General features: G+C 44.9%; 1 protein-coding gene across 1 annotated transcript in view; it reads left to right on the top strand.

The window, feature by feature from the left end:
• The window catches only part of LOC135558325 (serine/threonine-protein kinase MAK-like), a 48805-nt gene extending 24895 nt beyond the window's left edge, over window positions 1-23910 (top strand). Inside the window, exons 4-9 of the mRNA XM_064992065.1 lie at window positions 8410-8531; window positions 17190-17273; window positions 17558-17716; window positions 17991-18162; window positions 21926-22093; window positions 23030-23910. Of these exons, the coding sequence (XP_064848137.1) occupies window positions 8410-8531; window positions 17190-17273; window positions 17558-17716; window positions 17991-18162; window positions 21926-22093; window positions 23030-23551 (1227 nt within the window). The 3' untranslated portion in view covers window positions 23552-23910. The remainder of the gene's footprint in view (window positions 1-8409; window positions 8532-17189; window positions 17274-17557; window positions 17717-17990; window positions 18163-21925; window positions 22094-23029) is intronic.
• The last annotated feature ends 850 nt before the right edge of the window (window positions 23911-24760 follow it).

The following is a 24760-nucleotide window of genomic DNA, read 5'->3' as shown; positions in this document are numbered from 1 at the left end:
AGTTGTTACAACCACTCAGTAATCTCTCCTACACCTACAGAGTTGTTACAACCTCTCAGTTCTCTCCTACACCTACAGAGTTGTTACAACCACTCAGTAATCTCTCCTACACCTACAGAGTTGTTACAACCACTCAGTAATCTCTCCTACACCTACAGAGTTGTTACAACCACTCAGTAATCTCTCCTACACCTACAGAGTTGTTACAACCACTCAGTTCTCTCCTACACCTACAGAGTTGTTACAACCTCTCAGTAATCTCTCCTACACCTACAGAGTTGTTACAACCTCTCAGTAATCTCTCCTACACCTACAGAGTTGTTACAACCACTCAGTAATCTCTCCTACACCTACAGAGTTGTTACAACCACTCAGTTCTCTCCTACACCTACAGAGTTGTTACAACCACTCAGTAATCTCTCCTACACCTACAGAGTTGTTACAACCACTCAGTAATCTCTCCTACACCTACAGAGTTGTTACAACCACTCAGTTCTCTCCTACACCTACAGAGTTGTTACAACCACTCAGTAATCTCTCCTACACCTACAGAGTTGTTACAACCACTCAGTAATCTCTCCTACACCTACAGAGTTGTTACAACCTCTCAGTTCTCTCCTACACCTACAGAGTTGTTACAACCACTCAGTAATCTCTCCTACACCTACAGAGTTGTTACAACCTCTCAGTTCTCTCCTACACCTACAGAGTTGTTACAACCACTCAGTAATCTCTCCTACACCTACAGAGTTGTTACAACCACTCAGTAATCTCTCCTACACCTACAGAGTTGTTACAACCACTCAGTAATCTCTCCTACACCTACAGAGTTGTTACAACCACTCAGTAATCTCTCCTACACCTACAGAGTTGTTACAACCTCTCAGTTCTCTCCTACACCTACAGAGTTGTTACAACCACTCAGTAATCTCTCCTACACCTACAGAGTTGTTACAACCACTCAGTAATCTCTCCTACACCTACAGAGTTGTTACAACCTCTCAGTAATCTCTCCTACACCTACAGAGTTGTTACAACCTCTCAGTTCTCTCCTACACCTACAGAGTTGTTACAACCACTCAGTAATCTCTCCTACACCTACAGAGTTGTTACAACCACTCAGTAATCTCTCCTACACCTACAGAGTTGTTACAACCACTCAGTAATCTCTCCTACACCTACAGAGTTGTTACAACCACTCAGTTCTCTCCTACACCTACAGAGTTGTTACAACCTCTCAGTAATCTCTCCTACACCTACAGAGTTGTTACAACCTCTCAGTAATCTCTCCTACACCTACAGAGTTGTTACAACCACTCAGTAATCTCTCCTACACCTACAGAGTTGTTACAACCACTCAGTTCTCTCCTACACCTACAGAGTTGTTACAACCACTCAGTAATCTCTCCTACACCTACAGAGTTGTTACAACCACTCAGTAATCTCTCCTACACCTACAGAGTTGTTACAACCACTCAGTTCTCTCCTACACCTACAGAGTTGTTACAACCACTCAGTAATCTCTCCTACACCTACAGAGTTGTTACAACCACTCAGTAATCTCTCCTACACCTACAGGGTCCTGTGTGGCTCAGTCGGTAGAGCATGGCGCTTGCAACGCCAAGCGTCGTGGGTTCGATTCCCGCTGGGGCCACCCATATGTAAAAGTAGTGGCCCCAGCCGACTTGTAAGTCGCTTTGGACAAAAGCGTCTGCTAAATGGGATATATTTTTATATTTACAGAGTTGTTACAACCTCTCAGTTCTCTCCTACACCTACAGAGTTGTTACAACCACTCAGTAATCTCTCCTACACCTACAGAGTTGTTACAACCACTCAGTAATCTCTCCTACACCTACAGAGTTGTTACAACCACTCAGTAATCTCTCCTACACCTACAGAGTTGTTACAACCACTCAGTTCTCTCCTACACCTACAGAGTTGTTACAACCTCTCAGTAATCTCTCCTACACCTACAGAGTTGTTACAACCTCTCAGTAATCTCTCCTACACCTACAGAGTTGTTACAACCACTCAGTAATCTCTCCTACACCTACAGAGTTGTTACAACCACTCAGTTCTCTCCTACACCTACAGAGTTGTTACAACCACTCAGTAATCTCTCCTACACCTACAGAGTTGTTACAACCACTCAGTAATCTCTCCTACACCTACAGAGTTGTTACAACCACTCAGTTCTCTCCTACACCTACAGAGTTGTTACAACCACTCAGTAATCTCTCCTACACCTACAGAGTTGTTACAACCACTCAGTAATCTCTCCTACACCTACAGAGTTGTTACAACCTCTCAGTTCTCTCCTACACCTACAGAGTTGTTACAACCACTCAGTAATCTCTCCTACACCTACAGAGTTGTTACAACCTCTCAGTTCTCTCCTACACCTACAGAGTTGTTACAACCACTCAGTAATCTCTCCTACACCTACAGAGTTGTTACAACCACTCAGTAATCTCTCCTACACCTACAGAGTTGTTACAACCACTCAGTAATCTCTCCTACACCTACAGAGTTGTTACAACCACTCAGTAATCTCTCCTACACCTACAGAGTTGTTACAACCTCTCAGTTCTCTCCTACACCTACAGAGTTGTTACAACCACTCAGTAATCTCTCCTACACCTACAGAGTTGTTACAACCACTCAGTAATCTCTCCTACACCTACAGAGTTGTTACAACCTCTCAGTAATCTCTCCTACACCTACAGAGTTGTTACAACCTCTCAGTTCTCTCCTACACCTACAGAGTTGTTACAACCACTCAGTAATCTCTCCTACACCTACAGAGTTGTTACAACCACTCAGTAATCTCTCCTACACCTACAGAGTTGTTACAACCACTCAGTAATCTCTCCTACACCTACAGAGTTGTTACAACCTCTCAGTAATCTCTCCTACACCTACAGAGTTGTTACAACCACTCAGTAATCTCTCCTACACCTACAGAGTTGTTACAACCTCTCAGTAATCTCTCCTACACCTACAGAGTTGTTACAACCACTCAGTAATCTCTCCTACACCTACAGAGTTGTTACAACCACTCAGTAATCTCTCCTACACCTACAGAGTTGTTACAACCACTCAGTAATCTCTCCTACACCTACAGAGTTGTTACAACCTCTCAGTTCTCTCCTACACCTACAGAGTTGTTACAACCACTCAGTAATCTCTCCTACACCTACAGAGTTGTTACAACCACTCAGTAATCTCTCCTACACCTACAGAGTTGTTACAACCACTCAGTAATCTCTCCTACACCTACAGAGTTGTTACAACCACTCAGTAATCTCTCCTACACCTACAGAGTTGTTACAACCACTCAGTAATCTCTCCTACACCTACAGAGTTGTTACAACCACTCAGTAATCTCTCCTACACCTACAGAGTTGTTACAACCACTCAGTAATCTCTCCTACACCTACAGAGTTGTTACAACCACTCAGTAATCTCTCCTACACCTACAGAGTTGTTACAACCACTCAGTAATCTCTCCTACACCTACAGAGTTGTTACAACCACTCAGTAATCTCTCCTACACCTACAGAGTTGTTACAACCACTCAGTAATCTCTCCTACACCTACAGAGTTGTTACAACCACTCAGTAATCTCTCCTACACCTACAGAGTTGTTACAACCACTCAGTAATCTCTCCTACACCTACAGAGTTGTTACAACCTCTCAGTAATCTCTCCTACACCTACAGAGTTGTTACAACCACTCAGTAATCTCTCCTACACCTACAGAGTTGTTACAACCACTCAGTAATCTCTCCTACACCTACAGAGTTGTTACAACCTCTCAGTAATCTCTCCTACACCTACAGAGTTGTTACAACCACTCAGTAATCTCTCCTACACCTACAGAGTTGTTACAACCTCTCAGTAATCTCTCCTACACCTACAGAGTTGTTACAACCACTCAGTAATCTCTCCTACACCTACAGAGTTGTTACAACCACTCAGTAATCTCTCCTACACCTACAGAGTTGTTACAACCACTCAGTAATCTCTCCTACACCTACAGAGTTGTTACAACCTCTCAGTTCTCTCCTACACCTACAGAGTTGTTACAACCACTCAGTAATCTCTCCTACACCTACAGAGTTGTTACAACCACTCAGTAATCTCTCCTACACCTACAGAGTTGTTACAACCACTCAGTAATCTCTCCTACACCTACAGAGTTGTTACAACCACTCAGTTCTCTCCTACACCTACAGAGTTGTTACAACCACTCAGTAATCTCTCCTACACCTACAGAGTTGTTACAACCACTCAGTTCTCTCCTACACCTACAGAGTTGTTACAACCACTCAGTAATCACTCCTACACCTACAGAGTTGTTACAACCACTCAGTAATCTCTCCTACACCTACAGAGTTGTTACAACCACTCAGTAATCTCTCCTACACCTACAGAGTTGTTACAACCACTCAGTAATCTCTCCTACACCTACAGAGTTGTTACAACCACTCAGTAATCTCTCCTACACCTACAGAGTTGTTACAACCACTCAGTAATCTCTCCTACACCTACAGAGTTGTTACAACCACTCAGTAATCTCTCCTACACCTACAGAGTTGTTACAACCTCTCAGTTCTCTCCTACACCTACAGAGTTGTTACAACCACTCAGTAATCTCTCCTACACCTACAGAGTTGTTACAACCACTCAGTAATCTCTCCTACACCTACAGAGTTGTTACAACCTCTCAGTTCTCTCCTACACCTACAGAGTTGTTACAACCACTCAGTAATCTCTCCTACACCTACAGAGTTGTTACAACCACTCAGTAATCTCTCCTACACCTACAGAGTTGTTACAACCACTCAGTTCTCTCCTACACCTACAGAGTTGTTACAACCACTCAGTAATCTCTCCTACACCTACAGAGTTGTTACAACCACTCAGTAATCTCTCATACACCTACAGAGTTGTTACAACCTCTCAGTAATCTCTCCTACACCTACAGAGTTGTTACAACCACTCAGTAATCTCTCCTACACCTACAGAGTTGTTACAACCTCTCAGTTCTCTCCTACACCTACAGAGTTGTTACAACCTCTCAGTAATCTCTCCTACACCTACAGAGTTGTTACAACCACTCAGTTCTCTCCTACACCTACAGAGTTGTTACAACCACTCAGTAATCTCTCCTACACCTACAGAGTTGTTACAACCACTCAGTAATCTCTCCTACACCTACAGAGTTGTTACAACCACTCAGTAATCTCTCCTACACCTACAGAGTTGTTACAACCACTCAGTTCTCTCCTACACCTACAGAGTTGTTACAACCACTCAGTAATCTCTCCTACACCTACAGAGTTGTTACAACCTCTCAGTTCTCTCCTACACCTACAGAGTTGTTACAACCACTCAGTAATCTCTCCTACACCTACAGAGTTGTTACAACCACTCAGTAATCTCTCCTACACCTACAGAGTTGTTACAACCACTCAGTAATCTCTCCTACACCTACAGAGTTGTTACAACCACTCAGTAATCTCTCCTACACCTACAGAGTTGTTACAACCACTCAGTAATCTCTCCTGCACCTACAGAGTTGTTACAACCACTCAGTAATCTCTCCTACACCTACAGAGTTGTTACAACCACTCAGTAATCTCTCCTACACCTACAGAGTTGTTACAACCACTCAGTAATCTCTCCTACACCTACAGAGTTGTTACAACCTCTCAGTTCTCTCCTACACCTACAGAGTTGTTACAACCACTCAGTAATCTCTCCTACACCTACAGAGTTGTTACAACCACTCAGTAATCTCTCCTACACCTACAGAGTTGTTACAACCACTCAGTAATCTCTCCTACACCTACAGAGTTGTTACAACCACTCAGTAATCTCTCCTACACCTACAGAGTTGTTACAACCACTCAGTAATCTCTCCTACACCTACAGAGTTGTTACAACCACTCAGTAATCTCTCCTACACCTACAGAGTTGTTACAACCACTCAGTAATCTCTCCTACACCTACAGAGTTGTTACAACCACTCAGTAATCTCTCCTACACCTACAGAGTTGTTACAACCACTCAGTAATCTCTCCTACACCTACAGAGTTGTTACAACCACTCAGTAATCTCTCCTACACCTACAGAGTTGTTACAACCACTCAGTAATCTCTCCTACACCTACAGAGTTGTTACAACCACTCAGTAATCTCTCCTACACCTACAGAGTTGTTACAACCACTCAGTTCTCTCCTACACCTACAGAGTTGTTACAACCACTCAGTAATCTCTCCTACACCTACAGAGTTGTTACAACCACTCAGTTCTCTCCTACACCTACAGAGTTGTTACAACCACTCAGTAATCACTCCTACACCTACAGAGTTGTTACAACCACTCAGTAATCTCTCCTACACCTACAGAGTTGTTACAACCACTCAGTAATCTCTCCTACACCTACAGAGTTGTTACAACCACTCAGTAATCTCTCCTACACCTACAGAGTTGTTACAACCACTCAGTAATCTCTCCTACACCTACAGAGTTGTTACAACCACTCAGTAATCTCTCCTACACCTACAGAGTTGTTACAACCACTCAGTAATCTCTCCTACACCTACAGAGTTGTTACAACCTCTCAGTTCTCTCCTACACCTACAGAGTTGTTACAACCACTCAGTAATCTCTCCTACACCTACAGAGTTGTTACAACCACTCAGTAATCTCTCCTACACCTACAGAGTTGTTACAACCTCTCAGTTCTCTCCTACACCTACAGAGTTGTTACAACCACTCAGTAATCTCTCCTACACCTACAGAGTTGTTACAACCACTCAGTAATCTCTCCTACACCTACAGAGTTGTTACAACCACTCAGTTCTCTCCTACACCTACAGAGTTGTTACAACCACTCAGTAATCTCTCCTACACCTACAGAGTTGTTACAACCACTCAGTAATCTCTCATACACCTACAGAGTTGTTACAACCTCTCAGTAATCTCTCCTACACCTACAGAGTTGTTACAACCACTCAGTAATCTCTCCTACACCTACAGAGTTGTTACAACCTCTCAGTTCTCTCCTACACCTACAGAGTTGTTACAACCTCTCAGTAATCTCTCCTACACCTACAGAGTTGTTACAACCACTCAGTTCTCTCCTACACCTACAGAGTTGTTACAACCACTCAGTAATCTCTCCTACACCTACAGAGTTGTTACAACCACTCAGTAATCTCTCCTACACCTACAGAGTTGTTACAACCACTCAGTAATCTCTCCTACACCTACAGAGTTGTTACAACCACTCAGTTCTCTCCTACACCTACAGAGTTGTTACAACCACTCAGTAATCTCTCCTACACCTACAGAGTTGTTACAACCTCTCAGTTCTCTCCTACACCTACAGAGTTGTTACAACCACTCAGTAATCTCTCCTACACCTACAGAGTTGTTACAACCACTCAGTAATCTCTCCTACACCTACAGAGTTGTTACAACCACTCAGTAATCTCTCCTACACCTACAGAGTTGTTACAACCACTCAGTAATCTCTCCTACACCTACAGAGTTGTTACAACCACTCAGTAATCTCTCCTGCACCTACAGAGTTGTTACAACCACTCAGTAATCTCTCCTACACCTACAGAGTTGTTACAACCACTCAGTAATCTCTCCTACACCTACAGAGTTGTTACAACCACTCAGTAATCTCTCCTACACCTACAGAGTTGTTACAACCTCTCAGTTCTCTCCTACACCTACAGAGTTGTTACAACCACTCAGTAATCTCTCCTACACCTACAGAGTTGTTACAACCACTCAGTAATCTCTCCTACACCTACAGAGTTGTTACAACCACTCAGTAATCTCTCCTACACCTACAGAGTTGTTACAACCACTCAGTAATCTCTCCTACACCTACAGAGTTGTTACAACCACTCAGTAATCTCTCCTACACCTACAGAGTTGTTACAACCACTCAGTAATCTCTCCTACACCTACAGAGTTGTTACAACCACTCAGTAATCTATCCTACACCTACAGAGTTGTTACAACCACTCAGTAATCTCTCCTACACCTACAGAGTTGTTACAACCACTCAGTAATCTCTCCTACACCTACAGAGTTGTTACAACCACTCAGTAATCTCTCCTACACCTACAGAGTTGTTACAACCACTCAGTAATCTCTCCTACACCTACAGAGTTGTTACAACCTCTCAGTAATCTCTCCTGCACAATCTCTACTTAACATACTATAAATGTAGCATCTCACGCAATTACTCCAGATTTTAGTTCTGGGTTTCTGACATTTACCCACCTTTCTCATTTGACGTAAGAGTAAACATATGTTGTACATTAGCTAATGTCACTCCATACAAAGCAATATGTGTATGTTTTACGTTTCCAGTCTCTGAAGAAGTTGAGCCATGCCAACGTCGTGAAGCTGAAGGAGGTGATCCGAGAGAATGACCATCTCTACTTTGTCTTTGAGTACATGAAGGAAAACCTCTACCAGCTGATGAAGGACAGGTAGGGTCAATCAATCATCAATATTATCAATCAAATAACGAGAAACAATAACCAGTTTAATTTGTTACTAGTTATTTTTCAGGAAATAGTAGTTTGTTAATAGTATGTTATTTCTTGGACAGTTCAGATGGATGTAAATTGATCTGTAGTTGTTGAAATGAGACCTTTTATCTGTGAACGTTCCTATGTATGTATGATCTGATTGAGTCGTCATGTATTGAGGAAAGTTTTACATACAAGGATTGTGATATGTGGTTGTCTTTACCGAGCTCGGTTACCCCGAAAAACTGACTGTATGTCGCTCTGGATAAGAGCATCTGCTAAATGACTAAAATGTGAAATGTATTGATGTTCATCTTTCCAGACAGAGATTGTTCCCTGAGTCAGTGATCAGGAACATGCTGTTTCAGATATTACAGGGACTCTCCTTTATCCATAAACATGGTAGGTTCCCCAGCCCAGCGAGAGACCTCTCACTGAAGGTACAAGAGACACTGAGACTGAATATTGTAGGGATCCAGGATAATCCAGGTTAAAATTCCCACCGGTTGAGTTATTACCCTATTGGCGCGATGTGTAGGGTGTTTTCCTTTTCACTCCAGCGACCTGGGCTTGCGTCCCTGCCTCTCCCTTCGCTACAATATGATCACAATGCATAGCCTACTCGTAGTCGATTCTGAACGCTTGCCCAACCCCGTAGTCAGAGACAATATTATCCACCGGTCAAAATGATCTTTGAAAGGAATGCTGTTCATAACTATTCAAGCAATAGATCATGTATTGGCTACACTCTTAGCGAGATATACAAAAGTTCCAACAAAGGGTTCTTTGAGGAGCGATCGGGTTCTACGGAAGAATAACTATATTTGGAAGACCAGTGTTCTTTGTAAGGCAACGGGTTTAACATCCTAAGAATCATTTCTGGGAGAAAATGTTTTTTTTGTTTTTTTTAATGATTTTGAGCATTAGTGTTTACGTCCATGTTTAAACTATAACATCAGTTGAGTCATCCGATCAGTTTTTATGTGTGTGTGTTTTAAAGTGTACCTACATGGGAATATTTGTTCATGTACAGTTGAATTCGGAAGTTTACATACACCTTAGCCAAAAATATTTAAACTCAGTTTTTCACAATTCCTGACATTTAATCAGAGTAAAAAATCCCTGTCTTAGGTCAGTTAGGATCACCATTTTATTTTAAGAATGTGAAATGTCAGAATAATAGTAGAGAGTGATTTATTTCAGCTTTTATTTCTTTCATCACATTCCCAGTGGGTCAGAAGTTTACATACACTCAATTAGTATTTGGTAGCATTGCTTTTTTTTTTATTTAACTCGGGTCAAATGTTTCGGGTAGCCTTCCACAAGCTTCCAACAATAAGTTGGGTGAACTTTAGCCCATTCCTCTTGACAGAGCTGGTGTAACTGAGTCAGGTTTGTAGGCCTCCTTGCTCGCACATGCTTTTTCAGTTCTGCCCACACATTTTCTATAGGATTGAGGTCAGGGCTTTGTGATGGCCACTCCAATAACTTGACTTTGTGGTCCTTAAGCCATTTTGCCACAACTTTGGAAGTATGCTTGGAGTCATTGTCCATTTGGAAGACCCATTTGCGACCAAGCTTTAACTTCCTGACTTGAGATGTTGCTTCAATATATCCACATAATTTTTGTTCCTCATGAAGCCATCTATTTTGTGGAGTGCACCAGTCCCTCCTGCAGCAATGCACCCCCACAACATGATGCTGCCACCCCCATGCTTCACGGTTGGTATGGTGTTCTTCGGCTTGCAAGCATCCCCCTTTTTCCATCCAAACATAAAGATGGTCATTATGTCCAAACAGTTGTATTTTTGTTTCATCAGACCAGAGGACATTTCTCCAAAAAGTACGATCTTTGTCCCCATGTGCAGTTGCAAACCGTAGTCTGGCTTTTTTATGTCGGTTTTGGAGCAGTGGTTTCTTCCTTGCTGAGCAGGTTATGTCGATATAGGACTCTTTTTACTGTGGATATAGGACTCTTTTTACTGTGGATATAGGACTCTTTTTACTGTAGATATAGGACTCGTTTTACTGTGGATATAGGACTTGTTTTACTGTGGATATAGATACTTTTGTACCTGTTTCCTCCAGCATCTTCACAAGGTCCTTTGCTGTTGTTCTGGGATTGATTTGCACTTTTCGTACAAAGTACATTCATCTCTAGGAGACAGAACGCGTCTCCTTCCTGAGCGGTATGACGGCTGCGTGGTCCCATAGTGTTTATACTTGCGTACTATTGTTTGTACAGATGAATGTGGTACCTTCAGGCGTTTGGAAATGGCTCCCAAAGACAAACCAGACTTGTGGAGGTCTACAATTTTTTTCTGAGGTCTTGGCTGATTTCTTTTCATTTTCCCATGATGTCAAGCAAAGAGGTACTTTGAAGTTTGAAGGTACGCCTTGAAATACATCCACAGGTACACTTCCAATTGACTCAAATGATGTCAATTAGCCTATCAGAAGCTTCTAAAGCCATGATATAATTTTCGGGAATTTTCCAAGCTGTTTAAAGGCACAGTCAACTTAGTGTATGTAAACTTCTGACCCACTGGAATTGTGATACAGTGAAATAATCTGTCTGTAAACAATTGTTGGAAAAATGACTTGTGTCATGCACCAAGTAGATGTCCTAACCAACTTGCCAAAACTATAGTTTGGTAACAAGACATTTGTGGAGTGGTTGAAAAATGAGTTTTAATGACTCCAACATTAAGTGTATGCAAACTTCCGATTTCAACTGTATCTGGTATTCCCTTAATCATTTTACATAGTTGATATCTTTGCCATGATTTATTTATTTAAAATTAGTATTTTTTGTTATTTTGTGGTTGCAGAGAGTAGGAGATTAGAATGGAGCATGAGTGAACCAGTAGTCTATTTTATAGTACACAGCAAATTGGAAAAGAACCACAGTGTTAGTGTTTATAACCAGAGTTGAGTGTGATTGTCATTTTGACTCAGTTTTCAGTGTTTTAACCTACACAAACGCAAATTATTATCATATTTCCCAGCAGGATCTACTGCAGTTTGATTTTCAGAATGGTTTGTTTCAATATCTGTATGTCATGTGAAGTACATTGATTGGTTGATTAATCTTCTGCTACACAAAGATAAATAACATACATTGTTCTAAACAAATCCAAACTGTTAGTAGTTGGATGTATTGCACCCGTCACTGAGATGGTTGTTCCAGTTTAGATGATTTAGGACAGGTAGACTCATTGGTGAATCTGGTGAATCTTGGTGAATCTCACCTACCCTGGCAGTCATTCTGAATGCAATTGTTGGATATCCTCATTGTCTGGATTCCAATAGGAATTACACATCACTTTGCAGGCCAGTATAATGTGACTTGCAGGCCTGATGTGGCCTGTAAACCAGGAGTTTCCTACATCCACTGTGTTAGGGTATAACTAGGCCCTCAACGAAAGGCCTTGTGATAGATGTAATGTATTGTCATAAAGAGTTGGCCTTTAAATTGTAAGGTTGGTTGAACCGTTCTTGGTAGAACCCTTCAAAGGGTTGTAAGTATAACCATTTACAGGGGTTTCTATGGAGAACCCTACATAGAGGGTTCTAGGTAGAACACCAAAAGAGTTCCCGTATGCAAAGAACCCTATATGTTTCTACTTAGCACCTTTTGTAGTGTAGCTACATATACTGACTTGAGATGTGGGCTAGATGTGGGCTAGATATGTGCTGGGTATGGGCTAGATATGGGCTTGGTATTGGTATGGGCTGGGTATGGGCTAGATATGGGTATGGGCTAGATATGAGCTAGATATTGGCTGGGCATGGGCTTGGTTTAGGCTAGATATGGGGTGGGTATGGGCTAGATATGGGCATGGTATGGACTAGATATGGGCTGGGTATGGGCTAGATATGTGTATGGGCTAGATATGGGCATGGTATGGGTATGAACTAGATATGGGCATGGTATGGGCTAGATATGGGCTGGGTATGGGCTAGATATGTGTATGGGCTAAATATGGGCTAGATATGGGCATGGTATGGGTATGAACTAGATATGGGCATGGTATGGGCATGGTGTGGGCTAGATATGGGCATGGGCTATATATGGGCATGGTATGGGTATGGGCTAGATATGGGCATGGAATTGGTATGGGCTAGGTATGGGCGAGATTTGGGCATAGTATGGGCTAGATATTGGTATGGGATAGATGTGGGAATGGTATGGTATGGGCATAGGCTAGATATGGGTATGGGTTAGATATGGGTATGGGTTAGATATGGGCTTGGTATGGGCTAGATATGGGCCTGGTATGGGCTAGATATGGATATGGGCGAGGTATGGGTATGGGATATATATGGGTTCAATATGGTTATGAGCTAGATATGGGTATGGGCTAGATATGGGCGAGATATGGGTCTGGGCGAGATATGGTTATGGGCTAGGTATGGTTATGGGCTAGATATGGGCTGGATATGGGTGTGCGCTAGATATGGGCTTGGTATGGATAAGGGCTAGATATGGGTCCCGGTATGGGCTAGATATGGGTTTGGGCTAGATATGGGCTTGGTATGGGAATGGGCCAGATATGGGCATGGTATGGGCTAGATGTGGGTATGGGCTAAATATGGGCATGGTATGGGCTAGATATGGGCATGGGCTAGATATGGGTATGGGCCAGATATCGATATGGTGACGTGCCAGACATGGACTAGATATGAGTATGGGCTAGATATGGATATGGGCCAGATATCGATATGGTGATGTGCCAGACATGGACTAGATATGGGTATGGGCTAGATATGGATATGGGCCAGATATCGATATGGTGACGTGCCAGACATGGACTAGATATGGGTATGGGCTAGATATGGGCGAGATATAGATATGGGCGAGATATGGGCTAGATATGGTTATGGCCAAGATATGGGCATTATATGTAGGCTAGATATGGTTATGGGCTACATATGGGTGTGCCCTAGATATGGGCTTGGTATGGATATGGGCTAGATATGGGTCCTGGTATGGGCTAGATATGGGGTTTGGGCTTGGTATGGGTATGGACTTGGTATGGGCTAGATATGGGCTTGGTATGGGTATGGACTAGATATGGGCTTGGTATGGGTATGGGCTAGCTATGGGCTTGTGTATGGGCTTGGTATGGACTAGATATGGGCTTAGTATGGGTATGGGCTAGATATGGATTTGGGCAGGGTATGGGCTAGATATGGGCATGGTATGGGTATAGGCTAGATATGGCTATGGGCTAGATACGGGCCAGATATGGATAATGCATTGCTCTCTTTTTGTTTATAAAGCCCTCGTGTGCAAACTTCCACCATACTTTACTTCATTGTTAAATTATAGACATACGAGTCACCAGACCCACAGGGATGACTAACTCCGGAGGTCCCTTTTAATCTCCACTAAGTTAGGTTCATCTTCTTTGAGTGTTTCTGCATCGTATATGGTGCCCCCAGGGCAGTTCAAGTTGTTGATGGAAGACCTCCGTATTGAGGATTGGGATTATTCTTAAATTGCTTGTAGTATTGTATTACGTTTTCATGTTTGAATCTTGTGCATTTTTATAAGTTGTGTTCATGCACGGCTCACTTTGAAAAATAAGCCTTACACTCAATGTGGACTCCCTGATAAAATAAAGGTTAAATTAAATAAATATGACTACTCCACTGTTGATGAGAACGTCCACCAGGCCAGGGACAGCAGACTATAGTCAAGGTTTCCACTGTTGATGATAACGTCCACCAGGCCAGGGACAGCAGACTATAGTCAAGGTTTCCACTGTTGATGATAACGGCCAGGGACAGCAGACTATAGTCCCACCAGGCCAGGGACAGCAGACTATAGTCAAGGTTTCCACTGTTGATTCCACTGTTGATGATAACGTCCACCAGGCCAGGGACAGCAGACTATAGTCAAGGTTTCCACTGTTGATGATAACGTCCACCAGGCCAGGGACAGAGACTATAGTCAAGGTTTCCACTGTTGATGATAACGTCCACCAGGCCAGGGACAGCAGACTATAGTCAAGGTTTCCACGAGAAGGTCCACCAGGCCAGGGACAGCAGACTATAGTGATGATGATAACGTCCCACTGTTGATGATAACGTCCAGGCCAGGGACAGCAGACTATAGTCAAGGTTTCCACTGTTGATGATAACGTCCACCAGGCCAGGGACAGCAGACTATAGTCAAGGTTTCCACTGTTGATGATAACGTCCACCAGGCCAGGGACAGCAGACTATAGTCAAGGTTTCCACTGTTGATGATAACGTCCACCAGGCCAGGGACAGCAGACTATAGTCAAGGGCCAGGGACAGCAGACTATTCCCACTGTTGATGATAACGTCCACCAGGCCAGGGACAGCAGACTATAGTCAAGGTTTCCACTGTTGATGATAACGTCCACCAGGCCAGGGACAGCAGACTATAGTCAAGGTTTCCACTGTTGATGATAACGTCCACTAGGCCAGGGACAGCAGACTATAGTCAAGGTTTCCACTGTTGATGATAACGTCCACCAGGCCAGGGACAGAGACTATAGTCAAGGTTTCCACTGTTGATGATAACGTCCACCAGGCCAGGGACAGCAGACTATAGTCAAGGTTTCCACTGTTGATGATAACGTCCACCAGGCCAGGGACAGCAGACTATAGTCAAGGTTTCCACCAGGCCAGGGACAGCAGACTGTCAAGGTTTCCACTGTTGATGATAACGTCCACCAGGCCAGGGACAGCAGACTATAGTCAAGGTTTCCACTGTTGATGAGAACGTCCCACCAGGCCAGGGACAGAGACTATAGTCAAGGTTTCCACTGTTGATGAGGCCAGGGACAGCAGACTATAGTCAACTGTTGATGATAACGTCCACCAGGCCAGGGACAGCAGACTATAGTCAAGGTTTCCACTGGCCAGGGATGAAGACTATAGTCCACCAGGCCAGGGACAGAGACTATAGTCAAGGTTTCCACTGGCCAGGGACAGAGACTATAGAAGGTTTCCACTGTTGATGATAACGTCCACCAGGCCAGGGACAGAGACTAAGGTTTCCACTGTTGATGATAACGTCCACCAGGCCAGGGACAGAGACTATAGTCAAGGTTTCCACTGTTGATGATAACGTCCACCAGGCCAGGGACAGAGACTATAGTCAAGGTTTCCACTGTTGATTTCCACCAGGCCAGGGAGAGACTCCATATAGTCAAGGTTTCCACTGTTGAGAGCCACCAGGCCAGGGACAGAGACTATAGTCAGGTTTCCACTGACAGAAGGTCCACCAGGCCAGGGACAGAGACTATAGTCGAGGTTTCCACTGAGAAGGTCCACCAGGCCAGGGACAGAGACTATAGTCAAGGTTTCCATGAGAAACGTCCACCAGGCCAGGGACAGAGACTATACCAGGCCAGGGACAGGTTTCCACTGATGAAGGTCCACCAGGCCAGGGACAGCAGACTATAGTCAAGGTTTCCACTGTTGATGAGAACGTCCACCAGGCCAGGGACAGAGACTATAGTCAGAGGTTTCCACGAGAAGGTCCACCAGGCCAGGGACAGAGACTATAGTCAAGGTTTCCATGAGAAGGTCCAGGCCAGGGACAGAGACTATAGGCCAGTCCACCAGGCCAGGGACAGAGACTATAGTCAAGGTTTCCACAGGGACAGAGACTATAGTCAGAAGGTCCACCAGGCCAGGGACAGAGACTATAGTCCAAGGGCCAGGGACAGAGACTATAGTCAAGGTTTCCACTGATGAAGGTCCACCAGGCCAGGGACAGAGACTATAGTCAAGGTTTCCACTGAGAAGGTCCACCAGGCCAGGGACAGAGACTATAGTCAAGGTTTCCACTGTTGATGAGGTCCACCAGGCCAGGGACAGAGACTATAGTCAAGGTTTCCACGAGAAGGTCCACCAGGCCAGGGACAGAGACTATAGTCAAGGTTTCCACGAGAAGGTCCACCAGGCCAGGGACAGAGACTATAGTCAAGGTTTCCACTCCACCAGGCCAGGGACAGAGACTATGAGTCATTTCCACGAACGTCCACCAGGCCAGGGACAGAGACTATAGTCGAGGTTTCCATGAGAAGGTCCACCAGGCCAGGGACAGAGACTATAGTCAAGGTTTCCACTGTTGATGATAACGTCCACCAGGCCAGGGACAGAGACTATAGTCGAGGTTTCCATGAGAAGGTCCACCAGGCCAGGGACAGAGACTATAGTCGAGGTTTCCATGAGAAGGTCCACCAGGCCAGGGACAGAGACTATAGTCAAGGTTTCCACTGTTGATGATAACATCCACCAGGCCAGGGACAGAGACTATAGTCGAGGTTTCCATGAGAAGGTCCACCAGGCCAGTGACAGAGACTATAGTCGAGGTTTCCATGAGAAGGTCCACCAGGCCAGGGACAGAGACTATAGTCAATGTTTCCATGAGAAGCTCCACCAGGCCAGGGACAGAGACTATAGTCAAGGTTTCCATGAGAAGGTCCACCTCCATTGCTCTTAATTGAATCAATTCGTCATGGCCGTGGCTGTTGGTATCACTCTCCGTCGGGGAGGACAGTTTTCTCTGCGTTTATTTTCCTTCTCTGTCTATCCTCTTCTCTCCTTCCTCCTCCTCTCCGTTGTCAGAGAAGACGGGATGTTTTCTGAGAATGAAATAAGAAACATAATTTTCCAAGTTCTGACTGGCTTAGCGTTTGTACATAAAACATGGTAAGAGTCTTCTTCTCTCTCATTTTCCCTCAAGTTACTTTAATGTTCGTCTTCAGTGTGTCTGGTGGGTTGTAGAGTCTTTATGATCTTGAGATAATAATTGAACAGCACCTCTGATTATCCCCCTTTACCCCAAAGTGTGCACTTGTTCGTTCACTCCATTTGAAGGCATTGGATTCGTGTAAGAAAAAGTGCACACTTTTGGATAGAAGGGGATTTAACGGAATTGGGAAGCAGTGATTGATATTCAACAGTTCCCTCTCATCAAATGCTCTTATGATAAGTGTGTCAATACGCTCTGTCTCTCCAGGTTACTTCCACCGTGACATTAAACCAGAGAACCTGCTCTGTATGGGTCCAGAGCTGGTGAAGATAGCTGACTTTGGGTTGGCCAGAGAGATACGCTCCCAGCCTCCCTACACTGAATACGTCTCAACTAGATGGTAAAATGTTTGATTTGCACACCAGTCAAAGTTTGGACACACCGACTCATTCAAGGGTTTTTCTTTATTTAAAAAAAAAACTATTTTCTACATTGTAGAATAATAGTGAAGACACCAAACATCTTCCATTTAAGAATGATGGAGGCCACTGTGTTCTTGGGGCCCTTCAATGCTGCAGAAATATTTTGGTACTCTTCCCAGATCTCTGTGCCTCGACACAATCCTGTCTCAGCTCTATAGTCTGACAGATCCTCCTGTCTCCTCCCGTCCCCAGGTACCGCGCCCCTGAGGTTCTCCTGAGGTCCCAGTCCTATAGCTCTCCTATAGACATCTGGGCAGTGGGCTGCATCATGGCAGAGCTCTACACACTCAGACCTCTGTTTCCTGGAAACAGCGAGGTGGACGAGATCTTCAAGATCTGCCAGGTGCTGGGCACCATGAAGAAGGTGGACAAGAATATTCAGTCATACATGTGTACACACACACACACACACACACACACACACACACACACACACACACACACACACACACACACACACACACACACACACACACACACACACACACACACTGTTACTGTTGCTGCTGCTGTTGCTGCTATTACTGCTGTTACTGTTACTACTGTTACTGCTGTTGCTGCTGTTGCTGCTGTTACTGTTACTACTGTTGCTGCTGTTACTGTTACTACTGTTGCTGCTGTTACTGTTACTACTGTTGCTGCTGTTACTGTTACTACTGTTGCTGCTGTTACTGCTGTTACTGTTGCTGCTGTTGCTGTTACTGTTACTGCTGTTGCTGCTGTTGCTGCTGTTACTGTTACTACTGTTGCTGCTGTTACTGTTACTACTGTTGCTGCTGTTACTGTTACTACTGTTGCTGCTGTTACTGTTACTGTTACTGCTGTTACTGTTGCTGTTACTGCTGTTACTGTTACTGCTGTTACTGTTGTTGCTGTTACTGTTACTGCTGTTGCTGCTGTTGCTGTTACTGTTACTACTGTTGCTGCTGTTACTGTTACTACTGTTGCTGCTGTTACTGTTACTGTTGCTGCTGTTACTGCTGTTACTGTTACTGTTACTGCTGTTACTGTTACTGCTGTTGCTGTTACTGTTACTGCTGTTACTGTTGCTGCTGTTACTGTTACTGTTACTACTGTTGCTGCTGTTACTGTTACTGTTACTGCTGTTACTGTTACTGCTGTTACTGTTACTGCTGTTACTGTTACTGTTACTGCTGTTACTACTGTTACTGTTGATGCTGTTGCTGCTGTTACTGTTACTGTTGCTGCTGTTACTGTTACTGTTGCTGCTGTTACTTTTACTGTTACTGCTGTTACTACTGTTGCTGCTGTTACTGTTACTGTTGCTACTGTTGCTGCTGTTACTGTTACTGTTACTGCTGTTACTGTTACTGTTGCTGCTGTTACTGTTACTGTTGCTGCTGTTACTGTTACTGTTACTGCTGTTACTGTTACTGTTGCTGCTGTTACTGTTGCTGTTACTGCTGTTACTGTTACTGCTGTTGCTGCTGTTACTGTTGCTGCTGTTGCTGTTACTGTTACTGCTGTTGCTGCTGTTACTGTTGCTGCTGTTGCTGTTACTGTTACTGCTGTTGCTGCTGTTACTGCTGTTACTGTTACTGCTGTTACTGTTGCTGCTGTTACTGCTGTTACTGTTACTGCTGTTACTGTTGCTGTTACTGCTGTTACTGTTGTTACTGTTACTGCTGTTACTGTTACTGCTGTTACTGTTACTGTTGTTACTGTTACTGTTACTGTTGTTACTGTTGCTGCTGTTACTGTTACTACTGTTACTGCTGTTACTGTTACTACTGTTGCTGTTACTGTTACTACTGTTACTACTGTTGCTGCTGTTACTGTTACTGTTGCTGCTGTTGCTGTTACTGTTACTACTGTTGCTGCTGTTACTGTTACTACTGTTGCTGCTGTTACTGTTACTACTGTTGCTGCTGTTACTGTTACTGTTACTGTTGCTGCTGTTACTGCTGTTACTGTTACTGCTGTTACTGTTGCTGTTACTACTGTTACTGCTGTTACTGTTGCTGCTGTTGCTGTTACTGTTACTACTGTTGCTGTTACTGTTACTGTTACTGCTGTTACTACTGTTACTGTTGATGCTGTTACTGTTGCTACTGTTACTGCTGTTACTTTTACTGTTACTGCTGTTACTACTGTTGCTGCTGTTACTGTTGCTACTGTTGCTGCTGTTACTGTTACTGTTGCTGCTGTTACTGTTACTGTTACTGCTGTTACTTTACTGTTACTGCTGTTACTGTTGCTGTTGCTACTGTTACTGTTGCTACTGTTACTGCTGTTACTTTTACTGTTACTGCTGTTACTACTGTTGCTGCTGTTACTGTTACTGTTGCTGCTGTTGCTACTGTTGCTGCTGTTACTGTTACTGTTACTGTTACTGTTGCTACTGTTACTGCTGTTACTGTTACTGTTGCTACTGTTGCTGCTGTTACTGTTACTGTTGCTACTGTTGCTGCTGTTACTGTTACTGTTGCTACTGTTACTGCTGTTACTGTTACTGCTGTTACTGTTGCTGTTGTTACTGCTGTTACTGTTACTGTTACTGCTGTTACTGTTACTGTTGTTACTGCTGTTACTGTTACTGCTACTGCTGTTACTGTTACTGCTGTTACTGTTGCTGTTTCTGCTGTTACTATTGCTGTTACTGTTACTGTTACTGTTGTTACTGTTGTTACTGTTACTGTTACTGCTGTTACTGTTACTGTTTACTGTTACTGTTTACTGTTGCTGCTGTTACTGTTACTGTTACTGTTACTGTTACTGTTACTGTTACTACTGTTACTGTGTTACTGTTACTGTTACTGTGTTACTGTTACTGCTGTTACTGTTGCTGTTACTGTTACTGTTACTGTTGCTGTTGCTGCTGTTACTGTTACTGTTACTGTTACTGTTGCTGCTGCTGCTGTTACTGTTACTGTTACTGTTACTGTTACTGTTACTGTTACTGCTACTGTTGTTACTGCTGTTACTGTCACTGTTACTGTTGCTGCTGTCACTGTTACTGTTACTGTTACTGTTTCTGTTGCTGCTGTTACTGTTACTGTTACTGTTACTGCTGCTGCTGTTACTGTTACTGCTGTTACTGTCACTGTTACTGTTACTGTTACTGTTGCTGTTGCTGCTGTTACTGTTACTGTTACTGTTACTGTTGCTGCTGCTGCTGTTACTGTTACTGTTACTGTTACTGTTACTGCTGTTACTGTTGCTGTTGCTGCTGTTACTGTTACTGTTACTGCTGTTACTGTTACTGTTACTGTTACTGTTACTGTTGCTGTTACTGTTGCTGCTGTTACTGTTACTGTTACTGCTACTGTTACTGTTACTGTTACTGCTGTTACTGTTGCTGTTTCTGCTGTTACTATTGCTGTTACAGTTGCTGCCTTTGCTTTTACTGTTGCTGTTGTTGATGTTACTGTTACTGTTACTGCTACTGTTGTTACTGTCACTGTTACTGTTGCTGCTGTTACTGTTACTACTGTTGCTGCTGTCACTGTTACTGTTACTGTTACTGTTGTTACTGTTACTGCTGTCACTGTCACTGTCACTGTTACTGTTGTTACTGTTACTGTTACTACTGTTACTGCTGTTACTGTTACTGTTGCTGCTGTTACTGTTACTGTTGCTGCTGTTACTGTTACTCTTACTGTTGCTGCTGTTACTGTTGTTACTGTTACTGTTACTGTTACTGCTGTTACTGTTGCTGTTTCTGCTGTTACTACTGCTGTTACAGTTGCTGCCTTTGCTTTTACTGTTGCTGTTGTTGATGTTACTGTTGCTTTTACTGTTGCTGCTGTTACTGAAGTTGCTGTTACTGTTGTTGTCGTTGCTGTTGTTGCTGTTGTTACTGTTGCTGCATTATTTTTTTTTACCCCATTTTCGTGGTGTCTAATTTTTTGTTACGGTCTTGTCTCATCGAGAGCCATGTGTCCTCTGAAACACAATGGTTCAACCTCATGGTTCTCCAGGTCACGGCCAGCTGCGACAAAGCCTGGGATTGAATCCGAGGCTGTAGTGACTCCTCAACTGGCTTCCCTCAGTGCCTTAGACCGCTGCGCCAATCGGGAGGCCCTGTTGCTGTTACTGTTGCTGTTTTTTCTTGTTGCTTTTCTTGTTGCTTACTCAACTTTCTTTCTTCATCTTCCCATAACCAGATGGACTGGCCCGAGGGCTACAACCTAGCAGCCTCGATGAACTTTCGTTTCCCCCAGTGTGTCCCGACCAGCCTGCGTTTGCTGGTCCCCAACGCCTCCAATGAGGCCCTGGTTCTGATGAGGGACATGCTGCAGTGGAACCCTCAGAAGAGACCCACTGCCATACAGGTATACATGTTAACCCTATCCCCAGAAGAGACCATACAGGTATACATGTTAACCCTATCCCCAGAAGAGACCATACAGGTATACATGTTAACCCTATCCCCAGAAGAGACCATACAGGTATACATGTTAACCCTATCCCCAGAAGAGACCATACAGGTGTACATGTTAACCCTATCCCCAGAAGAGACCATACAGGTATACATGTTAACCCTATCCCCAGAAGAGACCATACAGGTATACATGTTAACCCTATCCCCAGAAGAGACCATACAGGTATACATGTTAACCCTATCCCCAGAAGAGACCATACAGGTATACATGTGAACCCTATCCCCAGAAGAGACCATACAGGTATACATGTTAACCCTATCCCCAGAAGAGACCATACAGGTATACATGTTAACCCTATCCCCAGAAGAGGCCATACAGGTATACATGTTAACCCTATCCCCAGAAGAGACCATACAGGTATACATGTTAACCCTATCCCCAGAAGAGACCATACAGGTGTACATGTTAACCCTATCCCCAGAAGAGACCATACAGGTATACATGTTAACCCTATCCCCAGAAGAGACCATACAGGTGTACATGTTAACCCTATCCCCAGAAGAGACCATACAGGTATACATGTTAACCCTATCCCCAGAAGAGACCATACAGGTATACATGTTAACCCTATCCCCAGAAGAGACCATACAGGTATACATGTTAACCCTATCCCCAGAAGAGACCATACAGGTATACATGTTAACCCTATCCCCAGAAGAGACCATACAGGTATACATGTTAACCCTATCCCCAGAAGAGACCATACAGGTGTACATGTTAACCCTATCCCCAGAAGAGACCATACAGGTGTACATGTTAACCCTATCCCCAGAAGAGACCAACTGCCAATGAGGATTGATATGCTGATTTCTCACTGTGTTCCAGGCTCTGAGGTACCTGTACTTCCAGGTGGGCCAGGCGTTGGGTCCTCCACCTCAGTACCTGGAGGAGCACAAAGCCCAGAGCAGGACCGCAGCAGCTCAGCAGGCCTCCTCTACAGAGCCCAAACCTCTCCCCCTCTGCAAGGCCGACCTCCAGACCATCTTAGAGACCCAGCCCCAGCCAACCCAGGGACAGGGCAGGGTTCAGCACCACCAGCCCCTCCAGCAGATCCACCAGCCTCAACACAACACAGATCATCACAGACACTCCAACACAGACTGGGATGGACACAGCCAGCCATCCCCACTCAGCCTGGTCAAACACAGCCAGCCATCCCCACTCAGCCTGGTCAAACACACCCAGCCACAGGTCAGTGGTGTAGCCAGCCATCCCCACTCAGCCTGGTCAAACACCCAGCCACAGGTCAGTGGTGTAGCCAGCCATCCCCACTCAGCCTGGTCAAACACACCCAGCCATCCCCACTCAGCCTGGTCAAACACACCCAGCCACAGGTCAGTGGTGTAGCCAGCCATCCCCACTCAGCCTGGTCAAACACCCAGCCACAGGTCAGTGGTGTAGCCAGCCATCCCCACTCAGCCTGGTCAAACACACCCAGCCATCCCCACTCAGCCTGGTCAAACACACCCAGCCACAGGTCAGTGGTGTAGCCAGCCATCCCCACTCAGCCTGGTCAAACACACCCAGCCACAGGTCAGTGGTGTAGCCAGCCATCCCCACTCAGCCTGGTCAAACACACCCAGCCATCCCCACTCAGCCTGGTCAAACACACCCAGCCACAGGTCAGTGGTGTAGCCAGCCATCCCCACTCAGCCTGGTCAAACACACCCAGCCACAGGTCAGTGGTGTAGCCAGCCATCCCCACTAAACCTGGTCAAACACACCCAGCCACAGGTCAGTGGTGTAGCCAGCCATCCCCACTCAACCTGGTCAAACACACCCAGCCACAGGTCAGTGGTGTAGCCAGCCATCCCCACTCAGCCTGGTCAAACACACCCAGCCACAGGTCAGTGGTGTAGCCAGCCATCCCCACTCAGCCTGGTCAAACACACCCAGCCATCCCCACTCAGCCTGGTCAAACACACCCAGCCACAGGTCAGTGGTGTAGCCAGCCATCCCCACTCAGCCTGGTCAAACACACCCAGCCATCCCCACTCAGCCTGGTCAAACACACCCAGCCACAGGTCAGTGGTATAGCCAGCCATCCCCACTCAGCCTGGTCAAACACACCCAGCCACAGGTCAGTGGTGTAGCCAGCCATCCCCACTAAGCCTGGTCAAACACACCCAGCCACAGGTCAGTGGTGTAGCCAGCCATCCCCACTAAGCCTGGTCAAACACACCCAGCCACAGGTCAGTGGTGTAGCCAGCCATCCCCACTCAGCCTGGTCAAACACACCCAGCCACAGGTCAGTGGTGTAGCCAGCCATCCCCACTCAGCCTGGTCAAACACACCCAGCCATCCCCACTCAGCCTGGTCAAACACACCCAGCCACAGGTCAGTGGTGTAGCCAGCCATCCCCACTCAGCCTGGTCAAACACACCCAGCCACAGGTCAGTGGTTTAGCCAGCCATCCCCACTCAGCCTGGTCAAACACACCCAGCCATCCCCACTCAGCCTGGTCAAACACACCCAGCCACAGGTCAGTGGTGTAGCCAGCCATCCCCACTCAGCCTGGTCAAACACAGCCAGCCATCCCCACTCAGCCTGGTCAAA

This window comes from Oncorhynchus masou, chromosome 17 (genome assembly GCF_036934945.1).
Source record: "Oncorhynchus masou masou isolate Uvic2021 chromosome 17, UVic_Omas_1.1, whole genome shotgun sequence".
Classification (NCBI taxonomy): Eukaryota; Metazoa; Chordata; class Actinopteri; order Salmoniformes; family Salmonidae; genus Oncorhynchus; species Oncorhynchus masou.
The sequence above is the reverse complement of the archived record's forward strand: the minus strand, read 5'-3'. Positions and strand labels throughout refer to the sequence as shown.